General features: G+C 39.7%; 1 protein-coding gene across 1 annotated transcript in view; it reads right to left on the bottom strand.

The window, feature by feature from the left end:
- eys (EGF-like photoreceptor maintenance factor) overlaps positions 1–27,054 on the bottom strand; it is a 342,903-nt gene that overhangs the window by 299,072 nt on the left and 16,777 nt on the right. Inside the window, exons 3-7 of the mRNA XM_088352009.1 lie at positions 25,608–25,792; positions 22,578–22,708; positions 17,269–17,383; positions 13,214–13,376; positions 3,033–3,137 (exon numbers count right to left, since the gene is read on the bottom strand). Coding sequence (XP_088208135.1) covers positions 3,033–3,137; positions 13,214–13,376; positions 17,269–17,383; positions 22,578–22,708; positions 25,608–25,792 — 699 coding nt within the window. The remainder of the gene's footprint in view (positions 1–3,032; positions 3,138–13,213; positions 13,377–17,268; positions 17,384–22,577; positions 22,709–25,607; positions 25,793–27,054) is intronic.

The following is a 27,054-nucleotide window of genomic DNA, read 5'->3' as shown; positions in this document are numbered from 1 at the left end:
TCTGGGGCTGAGGTTTTGGCTTGATTCCTAACCACTTCTCCATTTTTCTGGTGTTCTCTGCGCGTCTACTTTGGAAAATGATGTGCAAATGCGCGACCTTAGAACGCTCGGGAAAGTCCGGAAGCCGGAAGTTATTCGATGCAGGCTTCTGATTGGATGCATGCAAATTGCCAAACGAACCGAAGTTCCGAAATTTCCAAGATGTACGCCCGACGTAAAAGGTGCACGGCCCGGGCGTCCGGGCAGACGTTATTTCAGAGACTGTTTATATGTCTCCCTATTTTAATTTAAGTCTTGATTTGATATTGCTTATTTAATTTTACAATACAGGTATACGTTTCATTCAACTCATTTTGGAGCATTATTTTTGCTCTTTTACCATTATATTTTGACCATTTCCGTTTGGCGGGCCAAATGAAAAAGCCTGATGGGCCGAATGTGGCCCGTGGGCCGTATTTTGACTGCTCTAGCGGCAGAAAAGTGGTAAATTTTAAGAGCAGTTTAACTAAAGACCTCCCCCAAAAAGCACTTTACAATGTACTTCACACTATACACAATTTCCCGCATATATGGTCTGGTTACATTCACCAGAGTCAAGTGAATCCAACCATGGAAAATATTGACTCCAAAACACACAACAATGCCGACAGATTTAAAAAGAAAAAAAAATCCGCCTGAAAGCATTTCTGCATTGTTTGACGATCCTTTTTGTAATCAGTTTGTTTTTTGCCCCAAAATTATTCCTCAAAATAAACAGATTCTTCGGATTATTTCCAATATGGCATTTAGCCACTGACTTATTGACACCACTCTCGACCAATTGCCAGCTTTTTTAATGTTATTTTTAAAGTTCCTTATCCTTACTTTAGCCTATGAGTATTGAAAAAAAAAAACCCTGACGTGACCTACTTCAACTCCAAAATCGCTCGCCAGTAGTGACCGATTTCAATGATGATGAATGCAACTCTTGATTAATTTTTCACGCGCAGGTGTTGAAAATCAGTAATTGACTTTGTGAAAGAGAAGTCAAACATTTACCACTCTTTCACAATGTCTAAAACACGGTGGCAGAGGTTTTAGAGCTGTACACTGGTGGTCTTCAAATGACTACTCTTGGAAACAACTTTGACAAACCTTTCGAAACACCCGGAAATTATAATATTTTGTTTTTCAGATTGTGATCAAATTTGACAATGTACCAGGTAAGGATTCCTGCTATTGTTTTCCAGCTAAGATACCCGTGCAAACAAAATCAGGCAGGAACAAAAACCTTAAATTTTTGTGTGTTCCAACTTGGATGACTTGATGTTAGTAGCACTTGCAGTGACTATTGGGACAAAATTTCGAAGTGTTACCTTTCAAAAGAGAACAAAACCCTCCATATTCTCCAGGTTCAAGAACAGCAATCAAATTGATTGAGGTAAATCTTGGACTGGGATTTTAGGCGACTTTAACATGATTGTTAAACGGCTTAATGAGCTTTTGGGATTTTTTTGGGCCTGTCACTCAAAGGGCTATAAGTGTTAACAGGCACATTTTGTAGGGAGCACTTGGGGTTTTTTTCATCGCCCACTTAAAAAACGAGGTAAAAAAAAAAAAAACCTTTTGGGATGATTTCACAGTGCCAGGACCAGAACAGAGACAGGACCCACTTGCATACGTTTCTCTCAGTTTAATTGGAAAGAAGGGAAAGGATTGCACACACGATCCGGAGATCGCTGGTCGCAGGGAGCAGGTTGCTGGGACTGACAACAGGTGACAGAAAGACAGGGGATAGATAGTGACCGGGAGCCAATCAGAGTCCGAGGCAGTTGGCGCCAAAGGAGCGGGCACAGGTGTCTCGCATCAGTAATCATGACACACAGGTCTAGAATTTGAATTTGTAATCAGTTTTACGTGATTTCTTTTTTTTAATGTTACTTTAGATTTTGAATGATTTTATACATTTGACTATAAAATATTTTATACGATTGAATACAAGTTACATTTATTGAGTGCAATGAAGATTTTCACCGAGTAGGCTTAAATTCAGGTCACGCTGATCCGAATGCAGAATATTTTGTCTCGTTCTGTTGATAACAGGACTCTGACGGAGGAGGGCAGGCATTGTTTGGAGAAGTTGTTTTGGTTGGTCCAGACATCCGGAATCTCTTCTCTGAGATGGTGGAGCCCTGGGGCTTAATGGCAGGCCCATGGGAGGAGCCGGCACACAATCTTGCGGAAAAACGTGGGCCGAGAAGAGAAGCGGAAGAACGAGAGAGAAGGAGACTCGAGCGACACTAATTCAGCTAATTCGATGGAGTTCACTTAGTTCAATTGTTTAAGAAATTAAATCTGCCCCCTTGTGGAAATGACGGTCTCTTGTCCATCTTTTCCATCAAGAAACGAGCGCGCATTGTTAGGTGAATGTAGGTTGTGTTTGGTTAATGGAGTCAGATAACTAATTCGAACAATTTCTCACATCAGCTGCACCGCTTATCCTCAGCAGGGTCGCGGGGGTGCTGAAGCCCATCCCAGCAATCATCGGGCAGTGGGCAGGGGACACCCTGAACTGGTTTCCTAACAATTTCTATCCCCTGTTATACCGTAATCTTACTTCACGATCCTCCCTTTAAAACAGATTCATGCCATATCCTGGGGTCTTCTGTGTCATTTCAAAAACAAAACAGAAATCAGACAGTTTGTTTTCATCTTATAGCTCATTGAGCAGTCGCTGTGCTCCCCTAGCCCCGCCCCCGACGCCATTTTTCCCTTCCGAGCCTTGAAATTTCACGGCATTGAAATCTTTAATGCATGCGGGATTTAATCACGTGGATTTCCCCGGCCTAATTTCCTGCGGCAAATGATGTTTCAGCCGAGGGATGCCACCGGCAAAGGCTAATCACTGCGGCTTTTCCGAGAACATGGCAAAGTCCGCGGGGCCCCTGGCATAGAATCACAGGCCGGATTCATTGCGAGCAAAAGGTCCGCTCTACAGCTAATAGCGCCGGGCTTGCCAAAAAATGAGGGTGTTTTTGGCAAAAAGGACATACCTGTAGGACATTGGCATCGGTAGTTTCCGAGCAAGTTTTCACATGTGCCGTCGTGCCGGCAGGGGTTGGAGAGACACTCGTTGAGCTCGGTTTCGCAGTGTGCTCCTGGAAAAGAAGTGATTAGAAAAAAAAAATGTATGAAAAGAAATGTTTCTGTTCCAAGGTGATTAAAACATGTAATTACAATCGCATTACAATTGTATAAAGAAGAATAGAACGGGAAATCCAAGGATTTTTTTTCTCCTGGGTTTCAAAGAGAAAGACGAAAGTCAACTGTACTAATACACTCACACTGCAAACATGCATTGATAATAGAATGGAATGAATGGATATATAAATGAATACATAAATGAATGAATGAATTGATGGATCAATGAATGAATCAATGAATACACGAATGAAAGATCAAATGCATAAAATGACTGAGCGAATAGATAAATGAATACATGAACAAATAAATGAATAGATACATTGATAGATCAATGAATGAATAAATTATTTCATGAATGGAAGATTAAATGAGTGAGTAAATGAATAAAATGAATGAATGAATAGATAAACGAATGCATGGATAAACAAATAAATAAATAGATGATTCAATGAATGAATAAATTAATACGTGAATGGAAGATTAAATGAGTAAACAAATGAATAAAATGAATGAATAATTAGATAAATGAATACACAGATAAATAAATTAATAGATCGATAGACCTAGGAATGAATAAATTAATTCATGAATGAAACATTACATGAGTAAATGAATGAATAAAATGAATGAATTAATAGATAAATGAATAAATGGATGCAAAAATGAATAGATACATTGATAAATCAATGGATGAATAAATGAATACATGAATGGAAGACTAATTGGGTAAACGAATGGATAAAATGAATGAATGAATAGATACATGAATACATGGAGAAATAATGAATAGATTGATAGATCAATGAATGAATAAATGAATACAAGAATGAAAGATTAAATGAGTAAAGGAATGAATACAATGAATGAATGAATAGATAAATGAATGCATGGATAAATAAATGAATAGATTGATAGATCAAGGAATGAATAAATGAATCCATTAATGAAAGGTTACATGAATAAATGAATGAATAAAATGAATGGATGAATAGATAAAAGAATAAGTGGATATATAAACTAATAGATAAATTGATAAATCAATGAATGAATAAATGAATACATGAATGAAAGATTAAATGAGTAAACGAATGAATAAAATGAAAGAATGAATAGATAAATGAATACATGTATACATAAATGAATAGATTGATAGATCAAGAAATGAATAAATAAATCCATGAATGAAAGATTACATGAGTAAATGAATGAATAAAATGAATGGATGAATAGATCAAAGAATATATGGATACATAAATGAATAGATAAATTGATAGATCGATGAATGGAAGAATAAATGCATGGATGAAAGATTAAATGGGTAAATGTATGAATAAAATGAATGAATGAATAGATACATTATTGCATGGATAAATAAATGAATCGATACATTGATAGATCAATGAATGAATAAATGAATACAAGAGTAAAAGATTCAATGAGTAAATGAATGAATAAAATGAATGGATGAATAGATAAATGAATACATGAATACATAAATGAATAGATAAATTGATAGAGCCATGAATGAATAAATGAATGCATGAATCAAATAATAAATGAGTAAATGAATGAATAAAATGAATGAATGAATAGATGAATGAATACATGAATAAATAAATGAATAGATAAATTGATAGATCAATGAATGAATAAATGAATACATGAATGAAAGATAAATGAGTAAATGAATGAATAAAATGAAAATTTGCCAAATTTTCCCCAATCGATGGTGGATTCTGGTTTCATTAACTAATTAATCGAGAATATAATATAATATGACATAATATAATGATATAAATCAATACAGGGTGGTGGGGCGGCTAGGTGGTTATCACGCAGCCTCACGGTGCAGAGGTTAAGGGTTCAAGTCCAGCTACCACAACCTCACCGTGTGAAGTTTGCATGTTCTCCCCGTGCCTCTCTGCACTCCAGTTTCCTCCCACATTTCAAAAACATGCATTTCAGTGTATTGGCCGGTTCAAATTGTCCCTAGGTGTGAATGAGCGAGCGAATTGTCTGTCCCTGTGTACTCCGCGACTGGCTGGCAACCAGTTCAGGGTGTCCTCTGCCCACTGCCCGGAGATGGCTGGGATGGGCTCCACACCCCGCGACCGTATTGAGGATAAGCGGTGCAGATAATGGATGGATGGATAAATCAGAATGTAACAAAATATTACATATTTCTGCAGAGATTTAATTATAATGTAACATCACTGAAGAAACATTACTTTGACACAATTAAATGAAGTCTGTCAACAAAGGCCATGGCTTACTCGGAAGACATCCTCTGGTCTAATGAGAGGAAGATAAATATATTTGGCTCTGATGGTTGGAAACATGTTTGGTGGCAACCAGGTGAGGAGTACAAACGTGTTTGTCAACCATGGTGTTGGGAATGTCATGGTTTGGGGCTGCGTGACTGCAACTGGAATTGGGGAGGTGCATTACATGAGGGGAAACAAACTCAAGCATGTAGTGTGATATACTGTACCAGAGAAATATCCCTTTTCTCCAGAAACTGGGTCGCAGGGAAATGTTCCAGTCCGACAATGACTCCAAATACAATTCTCAGAAGGCTTTTCTAAAGGAGCTATGGGTAAAGGGGATGGACTGGCCAAGCATGTCTCCGGATGTAAATCCAATAGAACATGGGGTGGCAGTAGCTCGGGAGGTAGAGCGCTCGTCTTGGGATCAAGGGATCCCAGTTCGAATCCCGGCTTGTCCGTGTTACATGTCGAAGTGTCCTTGGGTAAGACACTGAACCCCTAATACCCCCAATAAGCAGGTTAGCGTCTTACATGGCTGCAATACAAGGCCGCTATTGGGAAATGTGGAGCACATTGTAAGCGCTTTGGGAAGTCATTGACTTGAAAGCGCTATATAAATGCAGATCATTTCATTTCATAACATCTTTGGGACATCCTCAACCGGAAGGTGGAGAAGCACACGATCTTGAACAGTCATGTTGTCATAGAGTAGTGGAAGGCCATTCCAGTGGAAATGTGTGAGGCTCTGGCGGAATCCATGGCAAGGAGGCTGAAAGTGGTTCTGCAAAATTATAGTGGCCACACAAAATATTGAATTTTAGGAGCTTTCACTTTAGGGTGTACTCACTTTTGTCACAAGGGGTTTAAATGGCCACTGCTATGGAAGCTATACACAGACAACCTTTCATTGTGTCAAAGCGATATATCTTCAGTGTTGATCAATTAAACATTATGATGAAATCTCGTCAGAAAGGTGAGGGGTGTACTCACTTTTCTGACATTGTGTTTTTTAGGAAAATGTACCTCACAAAAACGAGTGGGGGGTTTGTTTATTCTCCAAGCGCCGAGTTGAATCCAGACACAAAATCTCCATCAAATTCTCTTTCATCCGATGTACCACATAAAATATTTCTTTGCTGAATATCTTGTTAGTTTCTTCTGAAGCTCTGAAACAGACGTGTCCTTGCACTCTTGTCGGCAGGGGGAAGAGTGTCCTTCCAATTCAGGCTAATCATTCAAAATGTCCCCACTTCAATAACAGAAGGCCCACAAAAAATGGTCCCGTGACAGACTCGTTTTCACGTAACGGAAGGACGGCAAAGATTGATATCCGAGTACAAACATACAAGAAAGGTACTCGGAATGAACGTCGCTGGAAATCCAATCTTAATGGTAAATTACAGCTTGCAACTGTGCCTCACGTTTGAAGCCGATTGAATTTTGCGATTGATTTAAGTATTTATTTTGTGACTTTTATATTTGAGGGTTTATTTTGTCACGTATCTTGTTGGGTGCTTTGTTATATATTTTGTTGTTTATCTTGTGGTGTGTATTTTGTCATTTATTTCAAAATTTAATTATGTAAGTTATATATATCAGGTGTATTTGTAGAGTATTTTGTGGCGACTTTTGTCACCTGTTTTCCGAGTATTTTTCATGTATTTTGTTACTTATCTTGTCGGGTACTTTGTCGCATATTTTGTTGTTTATTCTGTGGCAGTTATATATTTCAGTAGTATTTGACGAGTATTTTGTCACGTATTTTGTTGCGAATTTTGTCTCCTGTTTTCCGAGTATCTTTTCATGTATTTTGCTATGTATCTTGTCGCGTACTTTGTTGTATATTTTGTCTTTTAATAGGTTGTTTATTTTGTGGCGTGAATTTTGTCATTTATTTTGTCAGTTATATATTTCAGTTGTATTTGTCTAGTAGTTTGTCGCATATTTTGTTGCGAATTTTGTCACCTGTTTTCCGAGTATCTTTCCATGTATTTTGTTACGTATCTTGTCGCGTACTTTGTTGTATATTTTGTTTTTTAATTTATTGTTTATTTTGTGGCGTGTATTTTGTCATTTATTTTGTCAGTTATACATTTTAGTTGTATTTGTCGAGTATTTTGTCGCCTATCTTGTTGCGAATGTTGTCACCTGTTTTCCGAATCTTTTTCCATGTATTTTGTTACGTATCTTGTTGTGTACTTTGTCGCATATTTTGTTGTTTATTTTGTGGTGTCTATTTTGTCATTTATATCAATATTTGTTTTGTCACTTATGTATTTAAGTTGTATTTGTCAAGTATTTTGGCCCGTATTTTGTTGCAATTTTTTTCTTCTGTTTGTCGAGTATTTCGTCTTGTATTGCGTCATTTTGTCGTGTATTGTGTTGTGCATTTTGTTGTGTATTTGTTGTGTATTTGGTCGTGTATTTTGATATGTATTTTGTTGTGTATTTGGTCGTGTATTTTGTCATTCTGTCGTGTATCCTGTCGTGTATTTGGACGTGTATTTTGTCGTGCATTTTGTCGAGTATTTCGTCATGTATTGTGTCATTGTGTTGTGTATTTTGTTGTGTATTTTATTGTGTATTTGGTCGTGTATTTGGTCGTGTATTTTGTCATTCTGTCGTGTATCCTGTTGTGTATTTCTTTGTGTTTTTCTTTGTGTATTTCTTTGTGTATTTCTTTTGTGTATTTTGTCGAGTATTTCGTCTTGTATTGTTTCATATTGTCGTGTATATTCTCGTGTATATTCTCGTGTATCATGTCGTGTATTTCAACACTTATTTTCCTGTGTATTTTGTCCTGTATTTTGTCAAGTATTTCGACGAGTATTTCCGTGTGTATTTTGTTGTGTATTTCGTCAAGTATTTTGACGAGTATTTCCTTGTGTATTTTGTCGTGTATTTTATCGAGTTTTCGACTTGTATTTTGTCGTGTATTTTGTCGAGTTTTCGACTTGTATTTTGTCGTCCATACGTCTTGCTTTATGCATTATGAGTGCACAAATTGTCCGTCACCAGTCAACCAATAGGTAAATAAGCACTGCACGTTTGACCACTCCGCCTCGTTTCAATTTGTAGTTAAAAAAAAACCAAGTCTAATTTGCAGCCGATTTAAAATTTCTGATCGACGCCAGCATAATTTACGCCAACACATGTTCCTTTCTGGAAAATAAATCCTTGCTAACTAAAAGCTGAATAGCAGGGATTGAGAGTGATCATCGTTGATAGACTACAGCGGGGGTTTTCCAGGAAAGCCTGGAAATTAAATTGCTCCTTTTATGTCGCTCCGCTACAAAAAAATTCGAGAGGCAACAAAAAAATAAATCCCGCCATGATGGAAAATGATGAATTTTATCAGCCTCTAAAGCTGGCTATAACGCAAGAGACAATTTTCTATTATTGAAGTGAGAACAGATTTCCAAGATCTTGTCTATGTAGTGGTTTGGAGATAAAAGACTCAACGGTGAGGGCTGGGAGGAGAGTCATGCACAGATAGACACTAACTGGTGCTAGAGGTCCTGCCCTATATATATCTGTTTTAATACTCTTTCTATATTGAGTTAGGCTTTTGATTGAATCCATGATTTATTTAGTGAAATTATATATATTAAATTTACCTTATTTAATTAAAACCTTTATTATATTCTCTAAAATGTAAATTATTGGGGGTAAAATATGACTGGATATTGGTTAGAAATAAGCTAGTCAACCATATTGTAGGATTTTATACATTTGACTATAAAGGATTTTATATGATTGACTTGAAATTACATTAATGCAAAAGATTTTGCTTTAGTTCAATGACAGGTCAGGTTTTTCCAAGTGCAGAGTATTTTGTCTAGTTCTGTTGATAACAGGACTCTGACAGAGGACGGCGGGCGTTGTTTTGAGAACAAGGCGCTGTGTTGTGAGAACGGTGGGCGCAAAAGAATTCCTTGGCACGCCCATGGGAGGAGCCGGGACGCCATCTTGCGGGAGACGTGGGCCAAGGAAAAAATCAAAAGGACTTCCGAAGAGGGCTTCCCAGAGAATCCGTCACTAATTTGGCTGTTTTTGATGGAGTACAATTAGTTAAATTGTTCATAAAATTAAATCTGCCCCCGTGTGGAAATGTCGGCTTACTGTTTCCTCTAGAAAAGAGCGCGGATAAAGTGTTGGGTGAATGTAGGTTGTGTTTGGTTAATGGCGTCAGATAACTAATCCGAACAATTCGGTCAACGGTACATTTTGATATTTAATTCCAAAAATATGAACTGTTTTTCTTTAAGAATTCTGATTAAATAGTGATAAAATCAAGTCCCCAATTAAAAATATTAACGCTTCACCTCTGACAATCCTCCTTGATCGTCCACCTTGTTTAAATCTAACTCTACGAAGTGAACAAAGCAGAATTAAATGCAAGGTGGCAGCACATCGACTAGCACGCTAAAAAATAAATCACGGAGAAACACGGCTATGCGTTCTGAAGATATGTAACATGACAAATGAGTTCATCTGAAAGCAACGTTCTGTGTTTCTTGCCAACCTTTCTCCGCAGACGCTCGTCATACATAATTCTGCATAATACGGAATGACGGGGCGGCCATGTACCAAAAAATATTCTAATTCGAAATATGCGGGCTTATATTCATGCGTGGATTTTCATTGCTATTTATTTTCGCTGGCCGCATCTTCCACCTGTTTAATGAGGTCAGAGGTGAGAAGTCGCAGAGACAATAAACCTTGTGCCGGGTGCAGGTGCTTGATCACCGTTGCAGGAACTTGTGCACAACGCTGACCTTCGTGTGATGCATTTACACTGTTGGAGGTCGTAGAGACGAGCAAGATAGGTAGAGGTGTCCTCCGCATGTTCAGGGTCGGGTAGGGTTACTTTAACTGGATTACTTTCAATTACTTTTGGATTACTCCAATACCCAATATGCTCATAAAAGACAAAAGAAACTAAATATGAATAAAATGATGACTCACAACACATGGTAAGCTTTCTCTCCAATCAATGTTCATTTTTACTTCTTTAGGTGGTTGGTTTAAATATAAAGGATGATGCTGTTTGGATACAGGACTGGGGTGAAGCTGGGAATTTTCCACAGACTTATTTTTTGTTTTTGTCATAGCTCACAAACCTGGTATTCTAATGACTATCAAACGCATATTCAGGGTTGGGTAGGGTTACTTTAACTTGATTACTTTCAATTACTTTTGGATTACTCAAATACCATATATCAAATGACTAAATTTTGTGCAGGCTTGGGGAGTAACGGAATACACGGAACGGCAAAAATGATGTTGGCAAGCTGTTTGGATTTATTTTCATTTTGTTTCTGTCGCATTTTATGCTAGTTTTGCCGGAGATCGAAGAGATCAAAGCCAGGAGAGAAAGCTCACCACGTGTTGTGAGTCATCATTTTATTCATATTTAGTTTATTTTGTCTTTTATTAGCATATTTGGTATTGGAGTAATCCAAAAGTAATTGAAAGTAATCCAGTTAAAGTAACCCTACCCAACCCTGCGCATGTTTCGGATCAACCTTTAGAACAAGAGTTGACAAGATATACGTTCAAGGACTTTAAGTCTGTATTGGGTTTGTGGCTGCCATCTGATCATGATTCGATTTTGTTTCCATTTTAAGAGATTTGATGTAAAAGAGCAGATAAAAACATCAAATGTGGGGGACGCTTTAGAGGCTTTTGGACAAAATACTCATTGTTTTCATTTATTTTGAATACATTTTATTTACTTATAATGTTTAATTTTATTTAGATTTTTGTTGCTTTAGTAAGTTATTATTGGGTAAATAATATTATTAACTCCATTTTATTTATGTAGTCTGGCTTTGTTTAGTTAATGTATTTAGTTTGAATATTATTATTTACTTGTTTTATTGAAAGCGGCGCAGTGGTTAGCCCGTGTGCGGCACAGTTCTCAGGTCACGGGTTCAAATCCAGCTACCGGACTTCCTGTGCTGTTTGTATGTTCTCCCCGTGCTTGCGTGGGTTTTCTCCGGGCACTCCGGTTTCCTCCCACATTCCAAAAACATGCATGTCAGGTTCATCGGCCGGTCCAAATTGTCCCTTGGTATGAATGAGTGAAGGTCTGTCTCTGTGTGCCCTGCGATTGGCTGGCAACCAGTTCAGGGTGTCCCCTGCCCACTGCCCACTGCCCGGAGATGGCTGGGATGGGCTCCAGCGCCCCCGCGACCCTACTGAGAATAAGCGGTACAGATAATGGATGGATGGATGTTTTATTTAACTAGTTGAATTTAACCAAGTCCAAAATCAAGAGCCTTCAGCTGGTGCAGCAAGGCTTTAACTAAGGCATGAAAGTTTGATCACATCACCCCGATTTTAGCTAACCTGCATTGGCTCCCTGTTAGCTTAAGATGTGATTTTAAGGTTTGGTTGGTATTATACAAAATCATGCATGGATTTAATTTCCCCCTAGTTTCCTGTCTGGAGTGTTCGCTCTGAAAATGCTGGTCTACTAGTGATCCCAAGAGCCTAGAATAAATCCACAGGTTAGAGAGCGTTCTCCATTCGGGCCCGGTGCTGTGGAACGCTCTTCTCCCTCAGAATCGATCTGCAACCTCAGTGGAACTGTTTAAATCTAAGCTTAAAACACACTTCTATTCTATAGCATATGAATAACTTATATTTTACGTTGACAATAGCTGTGTATTATTTGTTATTGCAACATCCATTACAGCCTGGACATCCTGGAAGGGGGAATTAGCTCATGTGCAGTCCCTTCTCAAGGTTTCTTCATTTTCCTCATGTTGAGGTTTTTGAGTTTTTCCTTGCCCTCATGTCGGTTATAGATCAGGGAATGGCGTCATAATAGTCAGTGGTTTGCAATAAACTGTGGTCTGTGCAGCCCTTTGAGACACTTAGTGATTAAGGGCGTCACAAATAAACATGACTTGATTTCACTTGTTTCATTTAACTGTTTAATTTATGTTGATCGTTTTTTCGTAATGTATGAAATGTTTTAATTTTTTATCAATTTTATTGTTTTAATCATATCTTTTTTATTTTGAAAGTATTCGTTTATATACTGTGATCGATTGTTTTATTTTATTGATGTCACGACCAGAACGGGAACAGGACCCACTCGCGTAACGTTTCTCACAGTTTTATTGGGAAGAAGGGAAAGGATTGCACACACGATCCGGAAATTGCTGGTTGCTGGGTGTAGGTTGCTCAGGCCTGGAAGTGGTACTCCCGTGGCGAGCGGTCTCAGGAACGGAAAAAAAAACGGTCAGTAGCCGGGGTGGAAGAGCAAAAACGTGGTCGATATCAGAAGATGGGTCGTTATTCGGGACGGAAGAACAGACGTGGTTGAGATCAAAACAGGTCATAGCGGGAGAAAAACAGGAGCAAAAAACAGGAGCAAAAAAACAGGAGCAAAAAAACAGGACTGACGAAAAAAGGGCTTGGCGTGTAAAAACGGAAATTCGCAGATAGACCGACAAAAGGGGACTGACATGACAGAGTTTAATTACTGAGAGGGAGCCAATCTTTCAACAAGCTGCAGCTGACGCCCACAGGCAGGGCCAATTGAGCACCATGGCAACCGCGACAGAAGCTGGCGCCGCACGGCGGGCCCAATTGGGCGCCATGGCAACCGTGACAATTGAGATTATTCATGTTCTTTTAATTTTCTTGTTGCTTTTAATTATTGTATTATTTCAACTGTATTCATTTATTATGGTGGGGGAGGTGTGAGCTATTCCGATTAAAAAAAAGATAAGACAAAGCGATATTACCTGTGAATCCAGCTGTGCATTTGCACACGTACTGTGGTGGAGACAACATCTGGTTTGTCGGAATGCACGTGGCTCCGTTCTGACATCTGGTCTCCTTTATCATCAGGCAGGCATTGCTCGCATACTGACAAAACTCGCCCATCCATCCCGGCTTACACATGCACTGCGAAAAAAACAAACAAAAGAGTTGCACAATTCGTTATTCCTGTGGTCAGGTATGAAAAGAAAATACACCTGGACTGCAATACTGCATTTCTACCACTACTGGCGGGAGTGCTGTTGCATTTTTCAACCTTAAAGGTATATTATGTAATATGTTGTACCTCTTTGTGGTACAAAAATCCCTTCAGTTAAAAAAAGAAAAGAAAAACAGCAATGGACAGAAATTAATTTGTCAGAACCAGAACAGGAGGAGGACCCAGATGCATAACGTTTCTCACACAAGCTTTATTTGACGGGAAATGGGGCAGTCATGCACGTTAACACAAACGCCAGTGATTCGGCGATCGCTGGGCGGAAGAAGTAAGGCAACAGTCTGGCGTCGAACGACAGGAAGTGAGAGGCCGACGAGATCGATACCAGTTACACGAGTCAGATACCGGACAGATGGGGTTGATACCAGACAGGACAAAATAGACTGGAATGATACCAGATACTGGAGATCGATATCAAACAGAACAAAACAGACGGGAACGATAATGGACAGGACACACAAGCAGGAAACTGGACAGAGTCAAAACACACGTCTTGCGGGTGCAGAGGTTCGTTGACGGATTGACCAAGGGTGAGTGAGAGCTTTGAGCTTAAATAGGAGGGAAGCCAATCAGTCAACCTGATGCAGCTGGTGCCAAACGGGCTGGGCCATTTGGCAACTGTGACAGAATTTACATCGAAACATTAATTTTTATAAATATAAAAAAGGCGATAAATTTGTATATTTTCTTATATCGCAGAATCCATACCTAGTAGTCACAGCCATGTTTATCAGGTATTTTGATGCAAAACTGTGCTCATTAAAAACTGGTTTTCCTCCATATTAGATAATACAGTACCATCCAATATTACACAGGGTTTGGGTTATTATTATCTTTTTTCTCATTATCCGCTAAAGTAATGCTAGTGGCTAGATCAAAGCGGGCCCCCAAATAATAGCCCTCTTCGAAAATAGCACCTATTTCTTATTCACCACTACGAGGCTATTATTAATACACACTGTCCCTTCATTAATAAGCATAAATGCAAAGGATTAGCGGGTAGCAACCATGACTAGAATGCGCTAGCAGTTGAATGACACTGGCATTTGCTCCAAAATTATTTAGCACTAACCACTATAAAGATAGTAGTGGCTAAGGCAGACCAAGCCCCCAAATAGATACTATTCACTGCAATAGCTAGTAAATTTCAGTGGCTTTTTTCGTTAGCCAAAATTTAGGCTAAATCAAGGAAGCAGAATAAAATAGATCGAAAATCTTTTCATTTTTTTAAAAAATCAGTTCCCATTAAAGTCCGATAAAATTGTCTATTTCTTACCATTAACGGTTTACTCAAAAGAAAAAAAAATCCGATATTTTAGGAAATATACCAAATTTTGGATAGAGTTTACGAATGAATATTAATGCTAGGACATTAGCAGCTAGCAGCTGTGTCCATAATGCTAGCAATAGCAGTTAAGCCGAGCGAAACAGGCATTAAATGCAGAATTATTTACTATTAGCTGCTAAAATGATGCTAGCATTTAAAGCTAGGGTTTCCAATCTTTCGGAGTAAAACAAAGAGGCACCTTGATAACACCCTTCCTGTCATGATTACTAATGCGGGGCACCTAATTTGCTGTTGGACTCTTTTTAAACTATTCTCTTCCTGAAAGGACCGTCAGATCGTCTGTGAACCTATGCTCCCAGCTAGGCAAGCTTTTGTCACTCTCCGACTCTGTCCTGCCCTGTTTTCTGTCTGATACCTGCTGCCGACCTTTTTCCTGGACCCGTTTATGTTTTCGCTCCTCCGCCCCGGCCAACGGCCTGTTTTTCTCGCTGTCAACGACTATCTTCGCTCGACACGGAAGTGCCACTTCCGCGTTCCTGCTATCTGCTTCCCGTGACCGACGATCATCGGATCGTGGATGCAAGTCCTGTTCTCCTTCCTAATAAAAACTGAGTAAAACGAACGCAATTGGGTCCCGTCTCTGTTCCTGGTCTGTCACACTTCCAAACAATAATTTTAATTTAATCGATTAAATTATTCAATTTTACATGAGAACTGATTTTTAATGATGAATAATTATTCAAAATGATGGAAGACGAGTAGAAACAGATACACTTCAACATGCAATATTTGATTTATTCTTAACCTTTCCAATTATTTTAATAACACATTCTCAAAATGAAACAAAAAACTAAGAAAAAAAAACTTCCAAAGCACTTTGCAGGAAATCTTTATCAAAAATTGTGTGGCTCTAAAAAAGTTTTCTGTTGCTTTTTGAGTTTTTTACGGGCCTTGCCTTTAACTCCCGGGCCTTTTCTGTTTGCCGGGTAATTACGGTAACATGGAAGCTTTCTTGGCTACACGTTGTAAAGGACACACACAGTTTTCTTTCCCATTAATGAAAAAAAATCAAATCTTCCTCCCATTCAACAGGAAAATTATAAGGTTTTTTTCCTTTTTCCGGCACGCTCATGTATGTAGAAATCGATTTAGACTCCTTCGCGAAGCTCAAAATCTAGGCGATAATTGTCATGGACACTCACCTCTGCCCAGTGTTACGTCAGAGTTCTCAGATTATTAAACTCTGCTACTTTTACACATTTTATTATATTTTTTGTTTTTCATTTACCTCACTGTGAATGCAGTTTTTTAGACGTTGATATTTCCGTGATTAGGGCACGGGGTCGCCAACAAAGAAATTGTCAGGAACCAGAACAGGGTCAGGACCCAAACGCGTGACGTTACTCACACAAGCCTTTTATTTTACGGGAAATGGGGAGTTATGCCCTTTAGGCAGCAGTCTGGCATGAAATGATAGGAAGCCAGAGGCCGAAGAGATCGATACCAATTGCCCGAGTTGATATCGCACGGATGGGGTCGATACCGGACAGGACAAACAGGATGGATAATGAAACAGGTTATCGAAAATAAACAGGACAAACTATACAGGAACGAAAACTGGCGAAAATAATAGACGCAAACAAAACTGGAACCCGAAATTAAACATGACAAAATAAATGGGAACAATACCAGACAGGGGCAGCACGGCGGCGCAGTGGTTAGCGCATGTGCGGCACAGTTCATGTCTTGGGAACCTCATGCGTGGGTTCAAATCCAGCTCCAGACTTTCTGTGCGGACTTTGTTTCCTCCGGGCACTCCGGTTTCCTCCCACATTCCAAAAAACATGCATTTCAGGTGAATTGGCCGGTCCAAATTGTCCCTAGGTGCGAATGAGCGAGTGAGTTGTCTGTCCCCGTGTGCCCTGCGATTGGCTGGCAACCAGTTCAGGGTGTCCCCTGCCCATTGCCCGATGATTGCTGGGATGGGCTCCAGCACCCCCGCGACCCTACTGAGGATACGCGGTGTAGCTGATGAGATGAGAATACCAGACAGGAAATACCAACAGGAACAGGACCGAGTCAAAACCCATGTCTTGCGGGGCAGAGGTTCCTTGACGGACTGACAAAGGAAAAATGAGGGCACTGAGCTTAAATAGACAGAAAGCAAATCTGTCAATGAGCTGCAGATGGTGCCACTCAGGCAGGGCCATTTGGGCGCCACAGCAACCGTGACACAAATGCATTTTTTCTACTGCAAAAATTGCAAAACGACACACACCGTCCCTTAAAGACTAAAATCTGGTGCTTCTTCCTAAGACAACAAAAGTCCGTTTTGATTAAAATGACGTACGTTCGTCGGAGGAAGACTAAATAACTCCTAAATCCGGCTAATTCGAAGCATCTGTCACCATCAGACTAATCAATGTCGTATTAGAAGAGCTCACGCCATCCTAGGTGCAACACGAGACATATTTTGGCGTATTTGATTACGAACGGGACATTGAATGACTCACCTGATATCCGGCAATTACGCTCAAACACAATCCCTCATTTAGACAGTTGATATTGAGCAGACGGCAGTAGTCAATTACTTCTTCGCAATTCTTCCCCGAAAAGCCCCGAAGACATCTGTTGAAAGTGGCAGAAAATCATTTCAAAAGCAGCCTCGGGCGATAACAAGCCGCGTTTTTACAACGTGTCTGGATTCCAGCTCCACTTTGTTGAGTGGATGTGAAACATTTTGCATAGGCGATTGTCGGGTTTTACGGTTTTCCGCGAGATAGTTCGAAATCGTCCGAAGGGGGTTTAGCCGATGATGAAATAGTCAGTCTGTTTCGGGTAATACTGTTGAAGTAAGATTTAGTCGTCCCGATTTTGCTACTGATGGTATCCGGCTCGAAGGACCAAAATGATAAGTTTATCGTTTTAAGGACCAGGGGTGTCAAACTAGTTTTAGCACGTGGGCCAAATGGTAGAGAAACACTCGCAAGGGGGCTGGACTGGTAGAATATAGGGGAAGAGAAAAAAGATAAATAGAGTGAGACAGATCAAGAAAGACTTAGTGAAATAGAAAGAGTGAGATGGGGACAAAAGAGAAAGAGAGAGTGGGAAAAACAAAGAGAAAGATGATGAGAAGGACTGAAGAGAAATGGAGGGAGAGAAAGAAAGAAAGAAGACATAGAGAACACAATAAAAACAGAAAAGGAGAAAAATGTGAAAGTTAGAAAGAGATTAGAGGAAGAAAGAGAAAAAAAAGAGAAAAAGAGAGATAGAGTGAGAAAGAAGGAAGGTGAGATAGAAAGAGAGAAAGACTAAGAGACAGAGGGAGAAAGGGATAGAGTGATAGCAAGATAGAATTAGAAAATGCATAGAGAGGATAGGAGAGAAACAAAAAATAAATATAACTAAAAAAAAGTAGAACAAGAGAAAAGGGGTAGCGAAAGAAAGACAAACAAATGGAAAAAGTGAGAAGAGAAAGATAAAGAGTGAAAGAGAGAAAGAGACAGTGAGAGCGAGATAGAAAAATAAATACTGAGACAGAGGGAGAAAGGCAGAGAGTGAAAGGAACATATGAATTGAAAAGTGATAGAAAGAGATAAATAGAGAAAAAAGGACAGAGTGATGGAGGGACAAAGCAAGAGAGAGAGAGAGAGAGAAAAAAAGAGGAAGAAAGAGAGAGAGAGAGAGAGAGAGAGAGAGAGAGAGGGAGAGAGAGAGAGAGAGTAAGAGAGAGGGAGAGAGAGAGAAAGGAGAAAGAAAAATAGAAAAAGAAAGAAGAAAAATAAAATATAAAAAGAAAAAAAGAGAAAAAGAAAGAGGAAGAGAAAAAGAGAAAGAGAAAGAGAAAGAGAAAGAGAAAGAGAAAGAGAGAGAGAGAGATGGATTGATGGATACAGACGTCAAACGTTTTGAATGGGTGAGGGTTGGATTTTGAATAAAATCATCTTGCTGCTACTTCCAGAGAAAATATAAATTGACTCTGATGAGGAACATATAAGCTTAGCATGTTGGGCGAAATCTCCAGTGCTTCGTGACCATTAGGGTGAGGTAAGGAGGTGCCCCGACTAGGTTGTGCAACTACTTCTATAGATAATGAAAACATATCCTATTAAGGAACATAAATCCTTCGATTTTAATGTTTCGTGGGTGAGATCTCCAGTGCCTCACACACATTACAGAGAGGTCGAGAGGAGACACCATCAAGTTGTGCTACTACTTCTATTGAAAATGAAACTACATAAGTAACATAAATGGCTTAGAATGTTTCAATCAAATACTCTCAGCTGATTAAATATCATAGCGTGGTGTCACAGGTCTAATTATCCCGTCTTTTCTTGTGTTGATAATTTTGACTATTTCACTTCGATAACAATCGGCCCCATAATTATCCTCCTTCCCTACTTTACACTTCGACTCAACCGGCCACAAAGGAACTAGCAATTGTTCTAGCCAACACGCTTCCTGTATTAAAAAAAAAAAGCTTTCAGTTTGATAAGTATCTGCCGAACAGGGGTGAAGAAAATGGAATAATGTAATCTCCAAGAAGAATGGAACACAGGAGAGGGATGCTATCTCCCAGAACATTAGAATCTTAAAGAACAATGTGTTTTTGTGCAAAGGGAATATTTCAAGACGGCATTACATGCCAGGTTGGATTGGACTGGTCCTTAAAAGTGAAAATTGAAAAGTCAGAATAGGGGTTCCTTTAAAGTTGGCTTCATATACGTTTTGAAGGATTTTATATTTGATTTATTTGACTATAAGGGATTTTATACAATTGTATACAAGTTACATTTATTGAATGCAATGAAGATTTTTCACAGAGAAGGTTAAGGTAAATGACAGGTCACGCTGTTCCGAAAACCGCTTTAGGCGTTCTGCATGATCTCTAACTATATAGTGGTCACTATTTTGAATGGTTACAGGTTTCAAACAGGAGGAGTGCGGAAAGAGAGACGGCTGAAATTTGCATCATTTTACGGGGGCCAGCCGTTCCTGGTGTTCTACAGCCAAGGTGACACAGCGTTTTTGACCGACAGTAACGGTGACGGTGTTTTAACAGCAGGAACAAATTGATTGCCCTGTTAAAGAAAAAAAATAGTGCCATTACATAACAGCATCATTTATAACAGTGCTATTTATAACAACGTTATTACCAGTCCCAAGAGGAAAAAGCTGGCCCATAAAAACGTTTCGTAGACGAACGACATGAGTTAAAGGCAGCCTTCATTCGTGTCATACTAAATACTATATTCATATTTTTTTGGCTATATATGTCATGATTACCGATTCAGAGCACCAGCGGCTGCTTAATTGGCGCCAACATCCTGGAGAGCTGATTGGCTGATGCACTCTTTTTAAACCCCCGGTTTCCAAGAGAAAGCCGTCAGATCGTTGTGCGAACCGTTGCCACCAGCTGAGTAAGCCCTTACGTCCGACTCTGTTCCTGCCCTGCTTTTCTCTGCCTGATCTTCGTTGCCAACCTGTTTCCGGACCTGACTTTGCCCCGTTCTGCCTGCCTGTTACCTGATCTGTTTTGCCCCGTTACCTGCCTGCCTCCTGTTGCCGACCTCGTTTGCGAACTTGACACCGCCTTTGCTCTCCAGTCCCGGCCAGCGACTTGTAATTCCCGCCTATCTTTGACCCTCCTCGCTAGACACGGAAGTGCCACTTACATGTTTCAAAACAGACGCGACCTAAACAACTCGGAAGAGAGCGGAAGACCAGACCGCTGAAGACTGCATGGTTTTACGGGGCACACCGCTGCAGGCGTTCTACAGCCAAAGTAACTTTGAACGTCAATATCAGTGTTCTCGTTCGCCCGCGTCTCTGTGTCCTAGACGCATTATTTTTGCTGGGGACGCATCGTGTCAAATCAACGTGCGTCCCCGGGACGCAACTTTTTTGACACGAAATTGTCATTTTTCAACAAAGATTTACCGCACTCCAAACTTTTCGTGAGGCAGATCCGCCATTGTTGTTTTGGTCTCGCGGTTCGAGTTTTCGTCTGCACGCCGATCTCCAGTTGGAGTTGTGTAGTAAAAGTCAGTTTCTTTTTAGAGAACAGGCTTTTTCGGCCCAACTCATTAAAGAGAGCCGGCTCTCAAACGGCTCACTTGCTTTGATGCAGTTATTATGCTGTATGAAGAAGTTAAGAAAAAAAGGAAGTATAAAAGGAGAAAATGAAAAAGGAGAGGTTTGTGGTTATCCCTTTAATAAGTATTTTACCAACAATAATTTAATGCAGAAAATGCATTAATACATTGAATAAGAAAATGTATTATACTACTTAATTATATTGGCATGTATTTTTTCCTTCTACAGTGAACGTCCAAGCGACTTCATTTTTGAACTTGTTTTTATAATAAACCTCATTCATGTTGAGCAACTCAGTATCTCACAACAAAATGTTCATTAACAATATATGTGATATAACGAAACACATGTACACATGTTAAACACGTTTGGAAAAGAAATATGGTGTCAGATTATTTTGTATTTTGTAAGGGAAAATACGACAGTTTGTAAGGGCATGGAGCACACTAAATTTTGGGGACCCATAGATCTCTGTCGGGACCAATGTTCCCTGTAATTATCCACGGGTCTGAGCGTTCACACAAAGTCGGTGAGCAACGCTTGAAACAACAGTGAGCAACCATAATCCCAAGTTTGGCAGGATAATTCATTATCAAACACGTCCAAAACTTGACATTTTGCTGAGTTTCCGGCAATGCAAAATGATTTTTCTCTTTTGAATGAATTGACTCATGTACTATTGCAAAGGTTGTACGGCCTACAAACGTCGATTGTTCTTACAATTCTTTCACAAGATATCCATTTCTTTTTATTTCCTGATATATTTTGTCGCATAATATTAACATTTTTGGGGGCTTATTTAGTCGATTGTAAGATACAGAACTGAACTTAATTACATTTTTTAGTGGAAGTCCAATATTCTTTTTTTCTGTGTTTTTCTACTTTTTTTAAAATTCCTTTAAAAAAAATCTCATTGTGTTTATTTTTTCCGAGCTTGTACTTTTTTCTTTTTGTTCTCTATTTACTTTTTTCCTATATCTCTTTTTCTTTCTTTTTTTCTGGCTTTTTTCCTAAATTTTTCCTTCTTTTTTTCTCTTCCTTTTGTTTCTTTTTTTTCTCAGCTTTTCACTACTTTTTCATTTTGGTATTTTTTTCTTTTTTGTTCTATTCCCTCCTTCCTTTAAGTCATTTTGTGCATAATTTTACTTAATATTTGGTCATGTTGGGCTTAAAGAAGCAAAAACAACCTGGAGAGCCGTTTAGGACCCGAAAGAGCCGGTTCTTTTTAGCGAGCCGAGCCGAAGAAGCCTGTTCTCGAAAATACTCTACTAACTTTACTCAACTTCGTTCTACTTCGACTCGACTTCAAAATACCGCATTTAGGACACAACGTCAGGGGAACCCGTGTATTTTTTACCTTCATGCAATGTAACTTTGACTTAAGTCACTACTTAATAAGTAATTTTAAGCCCTCATTTTTCTGCGCTGGCTAGATTTTCTTGTGCGCCGAGAATGTGCAAGCAGTGCGCAATTGCGCACACGCGCAGCTTAGAGGGAACACTGCTCGGGACCCATAGATTTTTGAGCATGCGAGTCCCCGGGACTCATCACTTTTCAGAGGTAAAATGAACACTGCAGTATTGGTAACGGCGTTGTAACGCCAGAAAAATATAAGGAGTTAGATTACCCATTAATGAAAAAACAGCACTGTTACCGAATATCGTTTTTCCCCAAAACTCCCATTGACATTTCCAGACGTTTCTAATACATTTTATGCGTGTCTCACCTGCACACATAACCCCGTCCCCTGGACACGCAGGTGGCGTTATTGAGGCACGGCGAAGAGCTGCAAAGGTTCCTGGGCCCCCTCCTGCACGTAGAGGCCAATTTGCCATCTGCACACTTGCATTGGGACCCCTGCACCGACAAACCAGGTCAGGTGAAAACAAAGCGGCATTTTACACCCGAGTGAACGCTAGCCTTTTCCTTCATGCTAAAATGATGCCTTCACTTGTTGTTGGGAGAGAATCCAAGATTGCTGTTTGCCAAAGATTCTTTATTGTTTCCACTGCTGAGAATCTTCCATAGGTTACCAGGCCAGGTTTTTGGAATGTGTCTTAATTTACAGACTATAAGCCGCTCCGGAGTATAAGTCGCACCAGCCAAAATAGCATAATTAAGAAGAAAAAACACATGAGTCACCCCTGAAGTATAAAAAGCCATTTTTAAAAATTGATGTCATTTTGGCAAGCTAAAATAAAAATAAAATGGAGAACAGGCTGAAGGTCATTAACGACACAAATTATTCAAATCACTTTTGAACAAAGGCCATGTTTACCAATCAGCTTCAATCCAAATGACTAAATCCGATGAAATTTTTATCCTCAGTGTCACTTTTACCGGTAAACAACTCCTCCAACTCAGGAGGTAGACGAAAAGCCGCTTCCTCTTTCCGTTTCTATGTCAATTTTGAAATTATAAACGCAACCCTAGATGCCCTCTAGTGGTTTAGTGTGAAAATAACATGTGAACTGTTGTACTGGTAATAACAATTTAAAACTCAATGATAGAATAATGTATTGTTAATTTCACATATACACTGGAGTGTAAGTCTCATTCCCGGCCGAACTATAAAAAACTGCGACTTATAGTGTAGAAAATATTGTACTAAATACGCATTGTGTTTAAAATCTCAGAAAGTTTCATTTCTGTGTATAAAATATAGATTTTCTACGAATATGTCTGACAAATATTAAAGAGGCTAATTTTTGCTAGGTATCTGGGTCACTTTTAAGATACCTTAACAATTAGACCAAGTTATTTTATCAATCATGCTATGACACCGGCAGCACAGTGGTTAGCGCATGTGCGACACAGTTCTGAGGTCGTGAGATCGAACCTTCCTGTGTGGAGTTTGAATGTTCTCCTCCTCCAAAAAAAAAAAAACAGTAAAATTAAGTTATTTGTTTTTCTGTAGAAAAAAAACATTTACCTCTAGAAATAATACACCATGCGTCACCGTCAGGACCTGCAGTTTTCATGTTTTAAAAATATCCCTCCTTTATCACAACTGAATTTGATTTGCAAGTTTAGGGTACCCGTGGCTAACCAGGGCCAATTGAATATATGATGACCAGGTATTGTTTGGAGAACTATAGTACTTACAGTATATGAAGATATTACCGTAAATTCCGGACTATAGAGCGCACCTGATTATAAGCCGCACCCCCCACATTTTAAGAGGATAACCGCTTTTGTACTTACACAAGCCGCACCTGTATATAAGCCGCATGCGCCCACATTAAAACATGTAACTTAATCACAAAATTAACCCAAACCCTACTTTGAGTCCCGCGATTTTAACTGAACATAAAGCACACAGTTCATAAACTACAGCCGGCAAAATGAACAGAAAATGATACCGGTAGATTGATGCAGACCTGCAGAGTCTGGGTCCCGTTAAAAGTAATCCAAGGAAAACAAGTGTATATTTCCAAAGCTAAAGGTGGGGAAAATATATATCCATTATTGTCTGCCGTGTCCACAAATACTCACCTTTACCGGTCCCCACTTCCCGTCATCCCCCGCGTCTGTTACGCCCCTTCTTTTTAATTGGTCAGTGCAAGACTCATAAGAATTAGTGTCCAAAATAAATACAAATAAACACATTACAAAAATATACAGCTGCAAATACATATTATACATGGTTACACATATTTACAAAGAAAGACGGTACACCGAGAAAGTTTTCAAAGCTTTAATAATAATATTATAACTTTCATCCCAAACCGTGCCTGTGAAGGGTAGCAAAACGCTACTAACAACACGCTCGCTAAACATTTAACGGATCTGTTAAAAAAAAAAATACCGTACATGTATAAATCACAGTAAACCGTTCTCATCTTCCTCCCTATAACTGACGTCATCAAAGTTGACCTCCTTTAATATGGGAAAGAGACTTTGTCGTATAAACATCGTCCCACGCTCCCTTATTCAAAAACACGCTAGCAACACGCTCGCAAGGTAAAGTTTGCGTGCAGTAGCTCTGTTTCCTTCTTTATCGGACTGCTCGGTTGCGTTTAGCTTGTAAGCTGCATCATGTGCCTTGAACTCGAGCGCCGCTGGCGGCTGTTAGAAAAATTACATAAATTCATCACTGAATAAGCCGCAGGGTTGAATGTTTGGGAAAAAAGTTGCGGCTTATAGTCCGGAATTTACGGTACATAAAGTGCATATAAATAAGGTGTGCTCCAATACATGTCAAACACGCCTTGGCCAAGAAAAATATACTCTTTCTTATCAAGTAGTAATATCCTTAACTGTACTCGTTACTGTATAGGAATGGAAACCTGGTTGCAGCGTGCATAGATGGAGACAATCACAAGTCTTTATCAGCATACAATTCTTAGTTGCCAGAAGTGGGCGTGGCCAATCAGGCCCAATCAAACGCTGCCACAGCGGATGGACCCAGATGGACACTTTTTACAGGAAAGGAGCAGGTGCTATAAAAAAGTGAAACACCTCCTTCGACACCTCTCTTGTTCCTGGTGTTGGTTGAAAAAAAACAGCATACAAGGAAAAAAAAAAGTATACATACTGTATATATGTATATATACATATATATCAAGAAATCTTCGACACATGCATTTAATCAAACTTCAGCCACTGCTTGTTTCCCCGTTGCTCATCTTCTGCATGATATATTAATTGCTTCTGCCGCCTATAGAATGAAGCCGTTCCATCCAATTTCAAGAGACAATTATCCGTTCGTTCGGACGCGCTATTAAAAACAAATAAAGGGAAATGAGTCGCTCACATGCTCTCCTGAATCGCCAATTTCATCCGGCAGACAGGAGCAATCGAGGTCCGACGCAGATTCGCAGCGGAGGCCCCGGAAGCTTTCGGGACAATGACAAAGCCGACCTTTTGGGGTCTCCTCGGATGTGCCTCCGTTTTTGCATGGATTTGTAAGGCAAGCGGGGGGTTTCTGGCAAGGAGGGTCTGAAAAACAGAAAAAAAGAACCATTATGCAACAATGTTTACAAGATTAAAGCAGAGCAAGGCAAAGTTTTTGAGGTGCGGTGAGTTAAAAAAACTCTGTATCTGCTAATTGTGTCTCAATCCAATACCTTGGTAATGCATGCGGGCAAAAAAACTCTTTTTTATCACGGATTTGTCTTATTTTAAGTATTTTGTCGTACATTTTGTCATAATCTGTCGTATAGTCTGTATAATCTGTATTTTCTTGTTTTTGGTCTTGTATATCAAAGCGGCGCTGCCACGAGCGGCTGCCTTTTCCAGCAGCTGCCCTATTGTTTTATTGTCTGCTCCTATCTTCGGCGTTTTTTCTTCCCGTTTTGACAACTACACTATGGATTACTTCTATCCTATGAACATGGGTTTTAGCGCACAAAAAATGTGTGTATTCAAGGAATTTCAACTCCTTGCCCTGAAGAATTCTCGTGCCGGCGTGATGAAGGGGCCAATCGTGGAAGAAGAGCCGGAGCTAGCGAAGCGGCTAGCGGCGTTATAAGTCTTCGGTACCAACCGTAATCATGGTAAACGCGAACTCACGGCCAAATAAGATCATCGAGTGCTGGTGGAAAACATCATAGCGCACCTCGAGCGCATTTGCTGTGTTTTGCGGAAACACGGCTCACGTTTAGCATTCCGGACGCTAACGTGTAGCCACCCGGAGCTACCCGGAGCAATCCGGCTTCAACGCCGCTAAACAGAGACACGAAAGCCGGGGGGAATCGGAGAGGAGGCGGACTTGCTAACACGAGGTGGTGTATCCCTGGATTTTCACAAAGAAAAGTTTTCCATCTGCCGCAGGGATGTCGAACTTTTGGACTAGCGTGACGTCATCCACTCCGCTACAAGCACCCCTAGGGCATCATGTATATCTGTTAATAAACAACGGGGTAGACTGCTGGAAGTGTGAATTTCCCTACGGGGATGAATAAAGTATCTATCTATCTATCTATCTATCTATCTATCTATTTTTGGCATGTTTTTCATACAATTTGTCAAATATTTCGTCACAACAAAGTGTGGTTAGAACGAGGGGGCAGGACGAACTGGTTGAGCTTTTAACCTATTGGTTAATCAGTGATGAAGTATCGGTGCACTTGTCAATCAACCAATAGGTGAAGAGCTCGGGTAGTTTGACCCACCCCTTCTTTTGAATAATGCTTTGTTTTGACAAACTTAGAAGACTTCACTGTCACAAATACATGTTCCTCGACTCTCCGGATGTATAA

Source organism: Urocampus carinirostris, chromosome 13 (genome assembly GCF_059441175.1).
Source record: "Urocampus carinirostris isolate Australia breed hairy pipefish chromosome 13, RoL_Ucar_1.0, whole genome shotgun sequence".
NCBI classification, from domain to species: Eukaryota; Metazoa; Chordata; class Actinopteri; order Syngnathiformes; family Syngnathidae; genus Urocampus; species Urocampus carinirostris.
This window is presented reverse-complemented; position numbering and strand designations above follow the sequence as displayed.